The sequence below is a fragment of the Strix aluco genome, chromosome 1 (genome assembly GCF_031877795.1).
Source record: "Strix aluco isolate bStrAlu1 chromosome 1, bStrAlu1.hap1, whole genome shotgun sequence".
NCBI classification, from domain to species: Eukaryota; Metazoa; Chordata; class Aves; order Strigiformes; family Strigidae; genus Strix; species Strix aluco.
In genome coordinates this window covers 32,381,531-32,400,838 of record NC_133931.1, presented here as the reverse complement: position 1 = coordinate 32,400,838, position 19,308 = coordinate 32,381,531, and the positions used below count along the sequence as shown (strand labels likewise).

Sequence of the window (19,308 nt, the reverse complement as noted above, 5' to 3'; positions counted from 1 at the left end):
CCTACACTCCACTCTCAAAGTGGTTTTCTGCTACCGTTTCCCTCTAAGTGCGAATTTCACCCAAATGAAACTAATATCTTGAAAGTCTGTTTTATCTATCCTCAGCATATTTTTACTTTATCATCATCTGTTGTCTTTACTGTGATAAATCACCAAGTAAGTCAAAATAAATTTTAGTTGCAAAAAGAATAGATAATGAGCCTGATATCAATAACTGGATCCTTGTTAGAGAGCCAGCAATAATGCTTACTGTCCTAAAACACACATATTTATGGATATGTCTGACAACATAGAGAAAAATGGTCTAGAATATACTTGGAGCATCAAGTGGTCTGTTGGTCTTCTCCAAGGGGTGTGAGACAAAAGCCATGATGAAACAGCTGATAACCAGGCAACAGTCACAAGAAATCTAGTCAACCCGAAGAAGAGCAAAAACAGAAAAACAAAGTTAAAATAGTCATGTACTTTCTCACTGCAAACAGTAAGGGAGACAGAGCAAAGTGAATTAGGCACTTTGCAGCATAATTTTGATTTCTTGTTACACCAGAAACATTTTGCTATTCAGAAAAGCACAGTCAGGAAAACAAATCAGAAATGTGCCAGTATATACTTTGTTTCAACAGGACACTTCAAGGACACTTTCAAACTAGGCCTCCGGGTCTTGGAATGACTTGTGATTTAGATCTGCCGAATATTGGCACTTTCGTTTTTCTAGGAAAACTTCATTGTGAACCTTTGAGGTGCGGTGGATGGCACTGTCCCCCATCACCCTAAACTAACTCTTCTGCATCACCTACCTGTCTCCTTCCATTTTGAAAGGAGAATTGGATCTGGTATTATTCCCTCCATTACATTTACTTTAAAGAGTGAATTACCCTATGATTCTAGGACTGAAAGCGTACTTAGGACTGGAAGCGTACCACATCCAGATAAACATAATAGGTCTTCGTAGGACACATGCTTAAAATAAACAAAAGATGTTGCCTCTTTACAGCAAGGAGCCGCCCTGTGGAACCAACTGCCATGGGATGTTGTAGACATTGTAGAAGAAAGAAAGATCTGTCAAGGGTCACTGAGTAGGAAAACTGTATCGGGCTCAAGCATTTCCTGAGAGCAGTCAGTGGCTGGAATGATCCCTGGGGGGGTACGGCACGTGCTTCTACACTCAACCTTCCCCCAGTGTTCACCTACAGCCAGTGATAACAGGGAGAGGCTGGACTACTAGAAGGTTGCTGAATGTGTAGAAATCACAGGAAGACCTCAAACTGCATATACTGGGAGAATAACAGGAGCTCTATCACACATGCTTGCTCTCTGCTGCCTTACTCCTAAGCCTATGTTTATGGCTGTTTTTCCTACATGGTTTTCCATTTCAGAGACAGGTGTCAGCTCTTCCCAAAAAAAACAAAAAACAAAACAAAAAAAAACCCAAAACAAAAAAAACCCCCTCTGAACAGTGAACTAAAGAGGAAAGAAATTAGGGAAAATAAATGCAAGGGAATATGGAAGTAGAAGCAAGAAGGCAGGGGAGAGTCAAAGGATTGTAAGTGTAGAAAATAGGGATTCACAGGGGGACGTCAAGCTGAGCATCTCTAACAGCACTCCTGTGAGCACTCTGAATGTAGGCAAGGATGTGGGGAGTGCCCAGTGGTGGAGACTGCCCAGTGGTGGCCTACCCAGAGATGGGTCAGGATGAGAAAACCAAAATAGGCCCACAGACCACAACCATTCAGGTTGCCTCCTCTAAGAGCTGTGGATGACAGGTTCACCCAAGGCAAGAACACCACTGACTAGAAAATCCTGTTATCTGGTGGGGCCTTGGAAGGGGAGGATATACAATTTACAGGCTATTGGATAGATGGGCCTTTGGTCTGATCCCACACAACAGTTCTCATGGTCTCATGAACGTGCTGTCCTCATTCAGAATCACACAGGCTTCCCCCATCCTTCCCCACAAGGCCTATGGTGGTTTATGTATTTGCAGCATGGGACAGAGTCTAGATGCAACCAAGTCACTCCCATCATGCAGCCTTGCACAGCTCTAGCTCACATCTCATAGACCAGGGCATTGAAGGAGTTCTCATTATGTACAATCCCTGTGTTAGCATTAAGCCATTGCTTACAGATTTCTAGGGAAAAAAGTACCCACAAATACCATCATTCAGCTTCCCCACAGTGATCCTGAATGCTGCTGAAAGGAACACTATGTGCAGCCACGCAAGTATAAAAGCCTGCATGAAACCAGGCAAGCACTAAAGCTGCACTATTCCAACGTGTATGTGGAATGAGCAGCAACTGAAATCACTAATGGTGACATTGTTTGCAGCTGGCTTATCAAACCACTATCAAGCTTTAACAAAATTATTTTTAGATAGGCTATGCCCAGCAAAAAAGCACAATTTCAGAAGCAGAGAAATGCTAATAGAAATGTAACAGCACGTTACTGCTTTATAACTCGAATGTTACTTAGGAAAATTAAAGGCTAAGAAAAATATAATTCAAGAAGAAAATGGGGACCATGCTTCAGATATAAGACACAGTTACGCATATGTATCAGTACTCTTTCTTTCTCTCTATGCTTTCAGTACACAGCTAATCTTTTCATCTGCTTGGTATATTTATAGCATTCTGCAGAAAATTTCAGAAAAGTTAGAAAAAAAGCCGAAACTTCACAAAAAATTAAAAAATCACACATGCATATGTTCGTAGTCTCACTAAATTTCACATTAAAATACACAGAATTTAGTTGCTTACTGATACACAAACTATGCTAACATCTTCTAATCTATACTTAACCTGCTGTAAAGAACAAGGCTAGACAAAAGATTTTTCCTCCCATGTTAGGAAAATATTCTGGCAAACGTTCCTTCAAAAAAATCTTTATCATATCCATGCTTTCAAGGGCACAGAGGACTGTGACAAGGTTCTGTTTTAGGAGAACAGAATGAAAACAAAATATCAAATAGTGCTCACCGAGGGAGTACCATCCATCTTGTTATGTATGTAGGCAGTCTGGTGGAAAAAATAGCATGTGAGTATATAATTAAAAATTGTTTCATGATATGTATGCATAGGAAGGGTAATTGAGGTTGCACAGGCACCATTCTTCTCTGACTTTTGAGGACTTCATTGTACAGTCTGAATAATATCTTTTACCATAGGTTTTGGTGAGGGGTTGGAAGCAATAGGGATGATAACAAGCTAATCATGAACTAATTACTGATTGTTTTTTATATTGCATAGACACAGAGAGAAATTGCTCCAGGAAGCGTAAAGAAGAAGTAGCAGTGACCAAAGGAAAAAAAAAAAAAAAAAAAAATCAGGTGCTCTAAATAAGGTACATTACATTTCCTAATGACAAAGGCTAAGTGTAAACAAGTCTCCCAAAAGTCAATAAGCTGAATTTCTCAAGTTATTTAAGACAGCTAAACAAGGCTGCACAGTCTCCCAGCTTACGCAGCAGAGACACAAAGCACAGGCAGAGAGTAAGAGATTCACGACCTTCTCCCATCTCTGCCATTTGCATTATTTCAGTGCCAATGCAACTAATTTACCTAGCAACAATAGTCTTCAAAGTGCTGCATAAACATTTATCTTTACAGTATCACCTCCCCTTCCCCCTTGCCTGCAAGGGGGTAAAAAGGAAGATCCTTTCTAATAAATGGAGAAAAGAACAAATGGGGAAAATGAACAAAAGCTTTCCAATGATCTGCCCAAGGCTACAGAAGAAGTGTTCAACAACTGTGGGATGAAAGCCCCAGTTATATCCCACTGCTATTTAGAAGCAGTTAAGGAGTGCTTTGCTCAGCAGCACATCCTTACAGCCCGTACACCCACGGACCTGGAGGTAGGCCGGGCTGCAAATGCATTTTCATGTCAATCAAGAGAAGGCCCAGCCTGCAAAAGCAGACAAGTCTCGCCTTGCGAGGGCATGCTGGAGCTCAATTCATGCTTCACTAAAATTTACGTGAAACACAACATCAAGAGGTGTCAGTGGATCAGAAATGATATATGGAGTGTTCATTAACCGCTCCCGTATTCGCCAAGGGTTTGACATGACAGTGATTGCCATGCCATTTCTTGCACCGCTTTCTCGGCAACCCCCGCCCCAGGAGCCTGGCACACCCTTTAAGGGTGAGAGCCGAGCTGCCCCCCCCCCCCCCCCTGCCCGGCAACTCGCGGCCGTGCCGCGCCGGCCCCTGGGCAGGGGCTGCGGAGGGGCCCGGCCCCGCCCCGGCCGGGGGCAGCGGGGGGCCGGCCCGGGGAGCCGCCCCGCACCGCCGGGCAGCAGGGAAATGCTGCCGACACGGCGGCGGGGCCGCAGCGAGGCCCGAAGCGAGCGAGCTGCCTCCGGCCGGGGCTGTGGGAACCCTCCCGCTCTGCCTGCCGCCCTTGGCTGCTGGGTTAGCTCGGAGGAGAGGAAAACCAGAATGAAATAAAACAGACAGATGCCAGGGCGGGTCTGCAGCCGCTGGGCGTGCCGGGTGCCGCGGCGGGGGATGGGGAGCCGACCCAACGAAGCTGCGTTCTGGCAGCGCCGTCCCGGTGCCCGCTCCGCCCCGGGGCAGCTGCGCCCCGCAGAGCCCAGCCCAGCCCCGCCCCGGGCCGGGAAGGCAGCGGCGAGCGGCCGGCTCGGGCGGAGCCGGCACCGCGGCCCCCCACCCGCTCCGCGCCGCGCTGCGGCTGCCGCGCTAGCGCAGGGCCCGCGGGGGGGTGCGGAGGCGTGCGGAAGGCAGCCGCGCTGCGCCGCCCCGCCTAACCCCTGCCTGACCCTTCGTCGTTCCGCCTCTGCCCCTGCCCCTGCCTGCCTCCCTGCCCCCTCTTGGCCTGACTCCTGCCCCAGGCTGTCGCCCGGCCCGCCCGGCCTCCGCCCCGGCCGGGACGCCGCTGCCCCGGGAGCGCCGCCGCCTCCAGCACCAGGGACAGCGCCCGGCACCTTCCGCCCGCCCCGCCCCGCCCCGCCCCCCCGGGCCGGGCCGAGCCGAGCCGAGCCGAGCCGAGCCGAGCCGAGCCGAGCCGAGCTAGGCTGGGCCGGGCTCTCCGCCTGCTGCCCTGCCGAGACAGCCCCTCACCCCGGCATGCACCCGCCTGAGCCCGGGGTAGGGCCACCCCCGCCGGGGTCCGGGGGACCGGGGGGGTGTCTTTCGGTTAGGGCGAGGCTACCCAGCCCTATGAGGCGTCCCCCGCCCTCCGCCCTTGTATGCGCAGCTCTCGGTCGTTTCTCACCGTTTCCGTTCAGGGATAAGCTACTCTCACTACAGACATCCCGGCACAATTAGGTCTCCGTCTCCTGCTCACCCTACCCCACACGCAGCCACACAGCTGAAGGCCCAGAAGCGTTTCACCCCAAAAAGCGGCAGGGCCCCCAGGCCGCCCGCCTGCCCGCTCCCCGTGAGGGCAGGGCCTCCCTGGAAGCCAGATCCCCCCCTGCACCCCAGCAAAGCCGCCTCATCCCCTCCCTCCAGCGAGCCAGAGCTGCCTCCGCAGGAGCCATCGCAGCATCTGCCGTGCTGTGCCAGCGCACACGGGGTGAGTCACACACGTCTCTCTGCACGCAGTACAGTGTGGGGATGTTTCTCTCCCCAAATTCACCTCCAGACTTTACTATTATTATTTAAAGAAAAAAAAAACAAAAAACAAAAAACAAAACACAACTAGCTCCTGCAATTCGGAAATTGTCAAAAGCGACTCAAAAGAGAAAGCTAGCCTCAGACTCACGCTCTGGGCCCTGCTTTACTCAAAGATGCTGTTTACTGACCTCAAGGAAGCTCGACAAGCATAATCCTGCATTACCCGTTCTAGGGGAGCACACACAGAGGAAGAGCATGACAGGTAGTGACAGCACACTGTGCGCACTGTGCAGCTGCAAAAGGCACCGCCGAAGGCAGGAGAAGGGTGCCAACGCCCTGCCTGCTCTGGGACGACATGGCTCCACCCTGGAGACCTCTACCCACTCTCCTACTTTTTTCACCCACCCATACACACATGAAACAACTCCACGAGGGGTTTGGAGCGTCCTCCAAATGCCAAGCTGAAAATTTGCCCTATGCCCTGTCTGGCTGCAAGCAGTGTGGGAGAGGGTTATCACTGCAAGCTTTTGACAATAAGGCTGGTTTTCCCCTGGGAGAGGCAAATGAGCTCCAGCTGGACACTGTAAGGATGAGAAGGTAGTGTAAAGATGGAGTGTCATCCTCTTTGTACCACCATCTTGGATACTGTTTCCTCTAGGCCAGCAACTGCTTCACACCCTAGGAGGTGTACAAGTAGATCCCTGCCATGTTTATAGCAAGAATTTCAATTAGCCATCCTCATTTGTTTAGTGGCTGTCAGTCACGCCACTGGCTTTCCTCTTGTTGGGGATAGAGAATCCTTAAAATTAATCTAGAGAACCCTTAGAATGTATCCACCACCTTTCATGTAATAATCATATCAGGTCCCATTCTGCACCCTTTATCAAGTGAATCAAGCTTGCAGCTTCCTCGTGGGTTTTGTTAAAGTGCATCAGGGAAGGGGTTATTGACTTCTTTTCACATTTATCCTGGTTTTGGCCTTCCAGAGCCCTTTGAGAGGGCAAACAGGACCAGCTGATATTCCCCAAGTCTTAGCAGAGTTCAAGTTGTGCAGGGTTAGGTCTGGGGACACTAAAACAAATACTGAAATGCAGAAACATTCAGTATAAAACAATTGTATATGGTATCTGTATGCATTTGTAGGAAATGAGATGTAAAGGTAAAAATAACCTGAGCAGCTGTTTTACTGAAATGGTTTAGAAAATCCCTGCCATTGGTCCCTTTTTTTTTTTTTTCTGTTGTATCTTTGGAATAAAATGTGTTAAAGTGAATTTGTGCATGTTTTACAGGTAGCAACAGCAGAGCCTTCAACACCAATAGGCTTTTTTCATGTAAGACATAAAACATTTGACATGGAATGTACTATTAAAGCCAGACCGAGGGGGGAGAGGCATTCAAGGACTGATTTCCATTTCAAACTGCATTCTGGCACTTTGTACTCCAGCACCATTGGTGGATCAATATTTAATGCCCGGAGATTCTGGCTCTGCAGGAGTCATGTCAGGGGACCTCTAGAGCCAATCTGCTTGGGTAGAGGAGTGATAATTATTCATGGGCTCCTGCCTCTTGCTCCTTCTCTTGCACAGCCCCACTCTGCTGACTCAGTGCCTTATTCAGTCTTCTCTCCCTCTCTCCACTGCTGTAGCTGGACCCCTTTGCCTTCAGCACCTCTGAGAGCCTGCACATCCCACCATGGCTAAAACAGCAATGGGTAAGAAACCTCATCTCTTTTTCTTCAGCCAGTACAACGGCCACTATTTCCTAGGACCGCTACCTGCACTGGGTGCTCTTCTCAGGGTCCCTGGAGTTTAGGAAAAAATCAAGACGACGCTAAACATTTTTAATTTCTTTGATCAGAAAAAAAGAAAAAAAAAAAAAAGGGAGTGGGTGTGGGATCCCGGGGCTCTTATAACGTCCTAACCTGAGATCAGATTATTTACTGATGGGTGAAGTGGGCACACGAGCACAGCCTAATTTTGAAACGGCTTTCATTATTTTAAAGATGAATCTGGGTATTATGGCTTTTATTAAAAAAAAAAAAAAAAAAGATAAAACGAATCGCAAAGTTACCCCCGCTATAAATATGCCTTCCCACGCCCCCGTAGACCCGTCGCCCGGGGCCAGCTCTCCCCTCTGCTTCTGAAACGAACCGCGACCCGCGTGGGGAGCCGAAGAAAAGAGGGAAGGAGGAAAAGCACCGCCGAGCGCACCCAGCACGGCGGCGGCGGCGGGGGGCTGCGGGCGGCGGCCCCGGGGCGGGAGGGCGGACACACAGGGCCGGGCGGGGGGCGCGGGGGCCCGTAGAGCCGGGGGGGGGGGGGGGGGGGGGGGTGCTGCAGCGGGGCGGGCACCTGCCGCTACGCGCACTGCGGGCCGGCCGCGCCCAGCCCGGCGTGAGGGGCTGCGGGGGGGCGAGAGGAAGGAGCCGGCGGGTCCCTGCTGCCCCGGCGCTGCCCGCACCTGCAGTCTGGCGGGGGGGGGGGGACGACGGGGGACACACAGACGCTGAAGTAGGTCACTGCATCATGGATAGCTGGTCTTTTCTAGCAGTTCCCACCCTGTTTTTCTCTCCCAGGGGGCAGCTTCCAGGGCTGTGGTTAGCTCGCGTTTCTCAGCTGCAAGCACAGCATCCTCCCCCCCTTCCCGGTCCCCCCCCCCGCCTCCCCCGGCCGGGAGCCGCGCCCTGCGCCCTGCCGCCGCGGCGCCCCGCCCCCCCCCGCTCCCCCCCCCCGTTCGGCCCCGGGGCGCGGCCGGGCGGGGCGGGGCGGGGCGCGGGAGCAGCGCGATCCCCGCCACAGCCGCGGCCCCGGGGAGCCGGCGGGTCTCGGGGAGCCTTTGGCCCTCGGTCCCCGGTGGGTACGGGGCGCTTGTCCCGGCGTCAGCGGCAGGAGCCAGAGGCGGCGGCCCGACCCCGGCCCCTTTGTTCGAGGAAGGCTGCTGGAGCGGGTGGGGGAGCGGAAAATCGCAGTGGAGGGTGGGGGAGCAACCGTGGGGCCAGGCTGCTGAAAGCATCCAGACCCTATAGCGCCTTGATTTTTTTTTTTTTTTGGGGGGGGGGGGAGTGAGGCAGGACCTACGTTTGACGCATTCAAATTCAAGTTTTCACAATCATTCACCATTAAAATCATGCACGCACAAATCCCACAAAATAAGGATGGAGAGCTCCAACGCAATTATGATCCTTCCCCACGAAACAAATCCCATTCAAATTCCCGTTCAGTGCAGACTCTGTTATCACTCTTAATCACGTCGCACAAAGTTACACCGAATCCTCCTGGCACTGCCTGTAACCGACGCATTGTACATTTATTTGTTTGAATGCTGATGTTCTGCTCCCGAGGAATAATTGGTGTGGATTGAAAGCATTTTAACCTGGCTGTGGCACCCCTGGGAACAAGGCAAGAGACAGCTGTAGAGGCAAATAGAGAAGGGAGACAAGGGCTGTGGGAGTCTGGCCAGCCCTGCAGTGCCAAGCACGCCGTCCCCTCCCCACTGCAGCAATCTGGTAATCAGTATTGATAATTTGTAGTCAGTCGGAGACTTATCACTGCAGAAGGCCCTGTTAGGAATTCTGTCACTAGGGAAGAAAAGGCCCTTCAGCCTTTGGTTAATGATCTCGCAGCACACAAATAGAAAGGTTTCTGCAGCAAGAGGGATGCTGGAATCATTAGATTTTCCCAGAGACAGATTGACAGTGTCACCCCAGTTTGCCTATTGATACCTGGTTAACAAGCTACATACACAAGCAATAAAAAGCAATGTAACGATGTAGTTCACGATTCTAAAAATACTAATTACAACAGCATTCAATTTAAAAATGAAAAATATGTTATTAAAAGCATCTTCCCTCTTTAAACTCACAAAGGTTAAGGATTCTCTTCACCATTTCTTTAAACCTTATTCTTCCTTGTCGTAATTATTTGTAGAGAAAATTTGGATCTAGACAGCCTATTAGAATAAGCCACTTTATTTCGAGAGTTTCTTCAAGGCAACAAATTTCATTTTCATGTGGAAAAATAGATGCATTCTCAGTCGTGCACATTTCCAGTTAGTGCTAAATAAGCTGCATTTGTTCTGTACGCAAGCTTTACCCAATAGACCACTGAGAGAACTACAGAGTGCCTGATTTTTTTCCCCTGTTGAGCACCGTATTTTCCAAAGTGGCAATAAAGGCTAGATCCTGCTGCCACTGGAGCCAACAGAACATTTCTAATCAGCTTAAACTGACCCACTATTACATTTCTGGCCCTGGTCCAGCAAGGCACTTAAGCAGGTGTCTGAGTTTGAGCATGTGAATAGTCCTACTGGCTTTGGACAGAACTCTTCACATAACTCAGGTTACACAGATGCTAAATACCTTGATAAGCCTGTGTTTATATTCAGACACAGAAAGCAAAATTAAGCCTCATTTTCTCTTAGGCTCTGTTAAATAAAAGGTTTTCAAGGAAAGATCCTTTGACTTACATAGGAATTTCAACAGCTGCAAGAACTTCTGGAGCTCAGTACATCCTGAATGCCTATGAAGTTCTTTTCATAGTATATGAATGACGCACATCAGACACAACACACACACCTCCCCCTTTATTTTATTTATTTATTTATTTGATTGATTATTTATATTTAAGTGTATCTTTTTTATTCCATACAACATGGCTGTACAGGAATTCTGGGAGCTTTTAAATTGCAACCTGCCCTTGACACCAAGTGAAATCTGTGTTGTATGGGTGGACTCCTTCATACCTTATGCTTCCTACCTTACAGGATGCATGTTACATAAATCAGCAGCTTTTGCAGGTGGGATCACTACAGACCTGATAGGCCATGTACCTGGTTGGATAAAGTTTGTTCGGGTAGGTACATGGCAGTGTGAGGGTGAAGCAGTCAGTGATGACACTGGAACTAAAAATGGTGTCTGAAACCATTATTTCATTGTTTCCTTGCAGTGTTTGATTTAAAGGATATTTATTACGAAAACATCTTCAGACAAATATCATACAGAAAGTCTCAGTCCCGATTATGGTTCTTGTTTATTTTATAGGAAGTTGTTTAACAGAAATACATGGGATATGTGTTAATAGTGTGTTAAAGAATTGTTTTAATTCAGACTCCTTTTGAGATAGTCAGGAACTCTGTGAGGTGATAAATGGGTGGGATTATGAGGATACGGGAATTCAGGCAGCCCCACGCTGCCTCCTTTGCATATCTCAGTGAGACTGATTAAACTGTTGTAAAAGTACTTCTGAGCTGTTCTTCTACTTTGTCATTTCCATTTTAGTTACAAGCTCAGACTTCGATACTTAGCTTGATGGATGCAATGTCACCGCTGAGTTTGTATATTAACTGAGTACTGCATTATTGGTTTATCTGGTATGTAAACATACATATGAAGTCATAAATAATTGTAAGGTTGTTGAGTTTAACTGGTTCAATTATTTTAATAACTAGGCTTTTTTACTGCAGAGGCATAAGGATTCTGCCTCTGATCTGCCAGTACACTTAAACAATTGCTTGGTCTTTGACAATGGCACATGAGTAGTCACCTGGACATCAATGGCAGCAACAAGCTTCAAGTTAAACAACATATGGCTAAGTGCCAGGTTGAATGTGGACTGAACATGCTCCTTTCTGTATTATGCAGGTTTAGCAGAAGGTTTTAATCTTCCCCTTTTATAAATAAATACGTTTTTTCCCTTTTATAAATAAATAAACACAAATCAGCACTGAATTATTTTCAACTGTCAGAAAATTACATATCTGAATAGACAAATAGGAAATTAAGATGAGAATGAATGTAGACAAGATTCAGAAAAGAGTTTATTGTCTCATAATGTTAGCAGAAATATGATTTGACTGAGACACCATTATTCCAGATTTTGTCAAGATTTAGCAGAAGAAACATTTCAATTAGTTTATTTTTCTGAGAATTTTGACTGCTAAGCTAATATAAAGTTGCTGGCAAGTAGAATTCACAAGAGAACTGAAGGTTAACACCTATTCATATTCTTTCCCTGATTTAAAGAGCAGATTATTCTTTCTGCTATTGAGAATTGAGGCAGTATTAATTTTAAAAACAGTCCATATGGCTAAGAATTTTTATTGCCTCCTAGCAGTTCTTTACTTACCCTGTTGAAGTGTACAGGCAGGAGGATGGAGCGTCATCTATTCCATCATTTTATGGAAGAGATCCCATAACATGCTGAGGAAATAAAAATAAAATTCAGCAGCTTGAACACTTCCAAAATGTTCTCTCACCTCCACCTCCATCACCTTTTTATCCCAATGTAAATTCTGTTTAGACTTAGACTTTCCTATTTAATTCCTGCATTCATATTGATTTTGTCAATTTGAAATTCCTTTAATTAATTAATTAAGCCTGGATTTTTTAAAAATTTCTTTGGTATTTGTTCTACAATAGTACATTTCTCTAGATTATATTTTGCACACCTATTTTTTACTATAAATATATGTGTGATCTAACCTCATGGTTACATTTTTCTCAGGTGACATTTAGATTAATTTCTTTAGAAAAGAATTCTCCATTTTCAAATTAATAGCATTAATTAAAAAAACTCATTACAGAAGAGAGATGGGGCACTCATATCCCGCAATATATTTAGATAGCATTTTAGCCTTCAAAGACTGTACAAAATTAACTAATTAATTCTCCTAAGAGCCTTCTGTGAGAAGTAGGCGTTATTATGTAGTCTGAAGCACAGAGATCAGAGGGTTCCCATGATAGGTAGGTCTGGGCAATACTTGACCTGTGCAGCATTTTCATGGAGGTCTAATTTAACTACCTTATTAGTTCATAGTCAAAAGGAACAAGAGATGTTGAGCACTCCTGAAAAACATCAAGCCCTAGGTATCTTAAAGTAGGCATCCTAAAATGGTGTCACTCCAAATAATTGATACAGTTGGAAAATTAACTCACTAAAAGCTTTGCTAAAGATTATACAGCAAGAAAGTCACCACTTGAATGTAAGGGCCTGACGGTGCCTCCTAGCCCTGTGACCAGTGGGCAGCAACACAGCTGGAAGTGAAGTCCTCCAACAAGTCTTCTTGCAGAGTGTGTTCCACCTCAGGCTGTAATATGTTGAGTACATTTACCTTTCAACTCGTGTCAGCGGGCTTCAAAGCCTGGCACTCTCAGTAGTTCTGCCCAATGCTTTAAGGAGGAGCAAATGTCACGTCACGAACCAGCAGTGCTTACCTCTGCAGTAACTGCCTTCAAAAATCCAATGTTAATTCTCCATACAAGTCACCTTTATAAACAAAAACTGTTGCTGTCATTGTGTGGCTTGTAGAGAACATGTCTTCTTCAGCAGTGTGCATAAAATGGATGATAGATGAACCAACTTTGCAAATCAGTCTTGCCTCACAGGAGCCAATGGAGTTCAGCCACCGGCCTCGGTACAATCAGCTGATCCTTAGCCCATGGGGACACAGAAATTTGTAGCTGATTTGGACGAATGGCTGCTATTCACAATTCTTTCTAGGCTACACACAATCGTCACGCTATGAATTCTCTGGATACAGTCTGAGGTGTTGCTGGTTTTCATTCAGTTTAAAAATACTGTTGATCCCACTTGGAATTGTGAGTCTCCCTGTGAACATCAGCCAGCAATTCTATGTGGGACATGTACTTCAGTCCTGCAAGGTGCTGGGCACCCATGACTACAGTGCAGGCAGTATCTATTGCTCTAGTTGCTCAGGACTTTCCAAAACCAGAAAAAATCTGCACAGATCTGCATCCTCAGTTGAAAAAAATGGACTGATGTGGAAATGCTGGCTCCTGGGAACAAAATATTCAAGATGTCGTGTGTCTAAGCAATACCAGCAGACAAAGCTGCTCTGTAATTACTTCATTTTCTCTTCCACTTATTATGTTTTTCCTGTCTGCTAATACATAATTTAAGAAATGAAATGAATTTAAGCCCTTTCTGCCAGGATGTGCAGTTAAACTGATGCACAGCATCTACACAAAACATTACGCTTTGCTAAATACATTTAGGAATGTTACTTTTTTGAAGGTATAGCCATCTAATCCAAGAAGTTCATAAACAAATTATCATTTATGCACTCATTCTAATACACAAAACCTATCACTGTTGTAGCAGTTATTGTGTGGACGCACACAATCACAAAATAGAATTTTTTATTAGTTTTGCCCCAAGCAGGTGGTTTAGTTTAGGGAGGTGACTGAGGATAGAGTTAGTAAAGCTCTAAGGCACCTGTGGTGGGATACAGGTGTGACTGTACCTCCACAACACATGGGGAGAGGTCAGTGCCCGTGACTATGGTCGAGCCGCACATTGCTGAGGTCTGCCCAGAGTGAACGTACTCATCGCTCAAGTGACCCAGAGGGAAATGCAGGGGGGAATGGTGAGACTTCAGCCGTCCCTTGGGCACTTCACCCATGGCTGCAGAGAAGCCCTGCTTCGGCCTCCTTAATTGTGGTGGGAGGAAAAAGAGGTGACAGTGGGTGCACTCCTGCCTCTCAGCCAGACAGTTGGTGGTTGGCCTCCAAGTGTGCTGCTGGGATTTGGTGTCGCTTGCCCCTGCGTGTCCTCCTTCCCCAGAGAACACAAGAGCCACCAAGCTGTGGGCCTTTCCCACCCTCCCCTGGGAAGAGCATCACACTGGAGAGAGGACAAGAGAGCACACAGGAGGGAGGATGACCTCCACCTAGTAACTGGGAAGCCCTGGCTTATAGAACTATCGCTGGGCTTTGTATGATACAACGAAACGAAACTGTGGGAGCAGAAAATAAAGCTTGAGGTTTTTTGGGTGGCAGTTAGGACCCTTCAGCTTGAATCCCCTCATTTCTGAAAGAGATTGAACCCGGCTCTGGCATTTCCCAGTCAGAGGTGCTCACTGTAGACAGTTGTCCCAAAGGGCAGGAGCAAGACAGCCAGCAAGGTTTCCCCTCAGCTGCAGTTTAAAAGAAACCAATGGGTGTCCCTGCATTTATGAAGGACCCTGTCCTATCTATGTGTGCCACATGTTCTCAGGAAATAGGCTACACAATTTCTTCAGGGGATGGCGTCTGGGTTGGAAGAACACCCAATATCCAATGTTAAGGGATTAAACATTTAAAGTCTGAGGCACCCTTGCTTGTACAACAAAGTAGCACGCTACGATGCACCACCAATTTGAAGAGCACAAATTGTGGTATTTATAGATTTTCATGACCTCTCTGTAGCCATGCAGGAATTTGCAGAATCTGCATTTTGGATTTAGAAGCCTGAATTTTTCTTAAATACCATTTTAGGCACCCAGATCCTTTATTGGATTTGTCCCTTAATCATTTTATGGCCTGACTTTCTCTTTATTAAGATGGGGATAATCTTACATACTTATCTCAGAGTTTTGATGTGAGGTTATGTTCCATACTGCATGGAACTCTGCAACAATGCCCTAATGTTAGAGAAGTTTTAAAAATCCATACTGATCAGATTAGGAAACAGAGCAATTTACCTTCTAAAGCTGTATTAGCATTCTGTGATACTCAGGTACTTTTTATAATCCTTAGGGAATTTCTTAGGTAAAGAAAAAATAACGATGTATGTCTTTTATACTACTGATAGGCATAGAAGTCTACAAACTGAGAATTTACTTTAAGCTGAGGTATGCTTTACATGAAGCTAGCTAAGGTACCTTTTAATGCTTAAGTTTTTTACATTTAAATATATTCACTAGTCAGTAAGTGACTACGTAGCTATAACTTTTGATCTTGATACTGTTCTTGATCCTTTCTAAAGTTATTGAAAACACAAATTGTCCTTTTGGTCTGAGATTTCTGATATACACCTGTTCAAATTCATCCTCTGGTTTCCACTAGGATGACTCCTGATGTAATTTCATTGGCAGGGCTCCCTGAAGTGTCTAATACTATTATGGTTATTATTTTTTCCTTTTCAAAAAATTGTAGAGACTACAGCCAGGTCAATGATGCACAAAAGCTTTTGCCTACATTTGTATATAAAAGTGTAGCAAAAATGAATTTTTTTTGTTTACTAGTATTTTTGTACTGCAAATCCTCCAGTTACCTGAATGGAGCTGTAAGAAACATTTGCATGCTCCTAGGAAATCTTTTAATTTAAAATGAATACATGAATCAAGCTCTATAATTTTTCAAAGACATTTTTTAGAAGTGAAATTCACTTCAGTAACCCATTTTATTAGCCTTTACTAAATATCACATTTAACTACTTTGATATATTTGTTTCTTATATCATTCATGTGAAAAGAAAGTACAAGTATTGTCACTCTGCAGTCATGTTTATAGTCGCTATACAGTCTTTGTTTCCAGGTACTGGCATTTATTCAACTTATGTAGATGTAATACAAAAGACTATTTCTAAGCTAATATCTTTTATATGTGGTTAGATATTTTTTGACACTGTCAAGACTGCAGTCAGGGAGCTTTCAATATTATATGTTGTAGATAGGAAAGATGCCCATATTCATTGTGGTTTAAGAAACAAAATGTTTAATATTTGTCAACAAAGCACTTGTTCTGCAAGGCAGATAGCTTCTTGCTGGGGAAACAATGTTCAACCTCTAAACCATTATTTTCTAAGTAAAATATCAATAATGACTTCTTAAGGAAAGTAGTAGCAAGATATTTATTTTAATCTGCATTGAGGATTCAAGTTACTCCCTTTTGAAGTGCATTCACATTTTTTGCAGTGAAACATTAAGAAGATAAATGTTTTTACTTAGAGAATCATACTGCGTTAGACTAACAGTGTAAAGAATTTCATCTTCTAGTGGTGGGAGACCTGAAAAACAGGATTAAATATGACCAAGGTACTTTTAAGTACTCTGCAAAATTGTAATTATCAATTTGCATAGCTCGCCAACGCTATTCTAGAGGTCTCAGCTCTGCCGGCATCCTGGTTTCTACACAGAAGATGTGAACAGAACTGTCAAGAGTAAAAAATTGTAATAATAAAAATAAATCCTGAACTCTGGCAGAAAATTCAAGGCAGTTAGAGATGCAAACAGGAGTAGTCTACAATATAAAGGTTACAAAATTACATTTAGTACATTTCTATGTATTTATATGGATATAATTTCCTAGATTAAAACAAAAATTAAGAAAAAGTGTCCTGGAAACAGAATATTTTATCAGATGGACTTTAGTCTGTCCCTGAACTGCTACTCTAATATTTTTGTCGTCTTCTAATGCCATTTACATATTAGAGGAAAGTCTGAGATAGCAGTCAGGCAGATTTCTATCTCAGATGACTCTGAACTTTCTTCTGAACAATCTGCCATCCTAATCAGAGTTTCCCATCTGCTCCATCTCCACCACCTACTGATTTCCAGTCCCCATCCATTTCCTTGGTACACTTTCCCTCATTTTCTTAACTTAATCCCTTTATTCAGTTAGCTATAGTGTCACCCTCATTCTTGGTCCAGTTTCAATCATCCCATCCCCTGATTGACTTTATCTTTTTTTTTTCCCTTTTTTTTTTAGTTCACCTGTTTTCAACAATTTCTTCTACCAGACAGATTCAACTCTTGTCCCTTCACGCAACCCACTCCTTCTGATAATCCTGCACACTTCTGCAGGGCCAGAAGGGGAGGAATTAAGACCACAGGATAGTTGTTTCCTCTTCTTTTTCCAATTTCCAGCACTCCTCTGGTTCACAGCAACCAGGAGGAGCTGTGCTTGAGACCCATGTGGAATCAGTCATGTCCAGCACAAAGTGTCTTCAAACAAATTGGCTGTAAATCTCAGACATGCCTCTCCCAGCCATGGTGAAGCCTGAAATCAGATATTTCAATAACTTACTCCACAGCCAGGCCTGGGCAGATTTTTCAAATGAGGAATGATTTCCTGGCATAAAGTGCTAGAGCCTTTGAAACAAATACAGTAAGTGCTTGTTTAGTTTACAATGTGCATGTATTTTTCCCTAGTCATATTCACAGAAATACTGAAATGATTTTTGCTAAAAGCTGCTCCAAAATTCAGCAAGAGGCAGCCCTCCAGCCAAGAAAACCGTAGGCCAAACCATTGTAATTTGTAATTTAACAAAGTGATGTTCAGTGGAAGTCTCCTATATTTTCTAATGCAGTGGAGGGAAAAAAGTGGCACTAGATGGGAGATGGCAGTTGCTTGCTGTGATGTATGGGTTGCCCATTTAAGTGGCTAAAATATGCAAAGGCCAGGAACACCAGTCTTACTAGAATTAGATCCTAAACCAAGTGGAAGTCTAGGGTAGTAGACCCCTATTGATTTACATCTGATGAACTCCTTTTTTCTCCCTTTAAACCTCCTGAAGCATCAACTTAGGAAGGAAGCATCTTTGTTTTGAAAATTCATATAAAAGTCAGCTACAGTAATAAAGGAGAATTTGATTATACAGGAAAAGAGACTCTTTTATATGGGAAAAAGAATTGATTATACAACAAAAGAGAAAAAACAGGCTGTTATAACTTGACATTTGGATATCTCCAGCTCCTGCTACTTTTAGAACATACTGAAAAAAATGACGGCCAAGCCTGTCTTGGAAGTTTGATAAGTCTGTTATAAAGGATGGGCTGAACAACACAGGAGAAGTTCTGATTTGCCTTTAATGGCAGACTGTTGATGCTGGGATATGCTGGTGCACAATGCCCTGAAAATCTAGCTATTGCAAGCGAAGATCCTTTTTTATTCTAAATGAGCCAAGCGCCCTCACACCAGAGCCCCACAGAAATCAATGGAGCATCTCTGCAGGGACCGACTCCTCACAGGGTTAATTTAGTAGCAGAGTGGTGTCTCTGAATTCATCGAGATCCTCTTCTGTGTAAGTGGAGGCTGGTACTGCAGAAAAATAGAGACAGAGAGACAGATAGCTAGTTACAGAGAGATAAATAGACTGACAGAGCAAATGAATTCTAGAAATCTTCAGTAATATTTCAGAACAGGAAAAAAAATCACTAAATTGAATAACGGTAGAAAAGAGGGAATGAGAAGAAAAGATGAAAAACAGGTGGATTGTGAAAGACTTAACTGGGAGCAGTGAAAGTCCATATAAATTGTCATAGCATAGACATTTATGTATTAATTTTACATCTTCAAAAATCAATGTATTTCTACTATGCAGGTCTGAGCAAAGCTACTTAAAACACAGGTTGCTTCCTCTGACTGGTGATTCTTGTTCTAGTTTTATTGTAGCATGAATTGTAACAAAAATATCCCACCAGCAAATGTTCTCTCTCAGCCAATTTAATCAATTCTGAATAATACACTAATTTCTTTGCACCATCAGCATGGTTTCAAAGAAGAGGCTGTTATTCTTTATTTTTATTTTTTCCTCATTCATTTTGCACACATTCTGATTAAAATACTCAATAATATTTATAATCTATGCCTAACTATGATAAATTTTAGCAATATGCTGTTGAGTGGTATCATAATTTTCTTAATGGAGGCAATCAACTGTTTGAATATATGCATAAAGACATGACAGGATACAATAGTAAAAGTATAAATCAGGTAATTAGTAATAATAGCTGCATAGTTAGTTTAGTTAAAGATCATACAGAGAAATCTGAAAGCCACAGAATAACAGATATGTGATGAATAGCTAAAAAATTCCATTTTAGAAAGCCCCCCAGAAAGCATTTATTGGATAAAACTTAAATGCATGAAAAGACAAAGAGAACTTTTTGGGATTTCATCCATGAATGATCTGATTGCTAGAAAAGCAGTATTAATCAGCTCAAGATCAGGACTGACAAA

At 44.2% G+C, this 19,308-nt stretch overlaps 1 protein-coding gene across 1 annotated transcript in view; it reads left to right on the top strand.

Annotated features, from left to right (window-relative positions):
• The first annotated feature begins 7,078 nt into the window (after positions 1 to 7,078).
• The window catches only part of STMN2 (stathmin 2), a 42,834-nt gene continuing 30,604 nt past the window's right edge, over positions 7,079 to 19,308 (top strand). Inside the window, exon 1 of the mRNA XM_074816890.1 lies at positions 7,079 to 7,281. Coding sequence (XP_074672991.1) covers positions 7,263 to 7,281 — 19 coding nt within the window. The 5' untranslated portion in view covers positions 7,079 to 7,262. The remainder of the gene's footprint in view (positions 7,282 to 19,308) is intronic.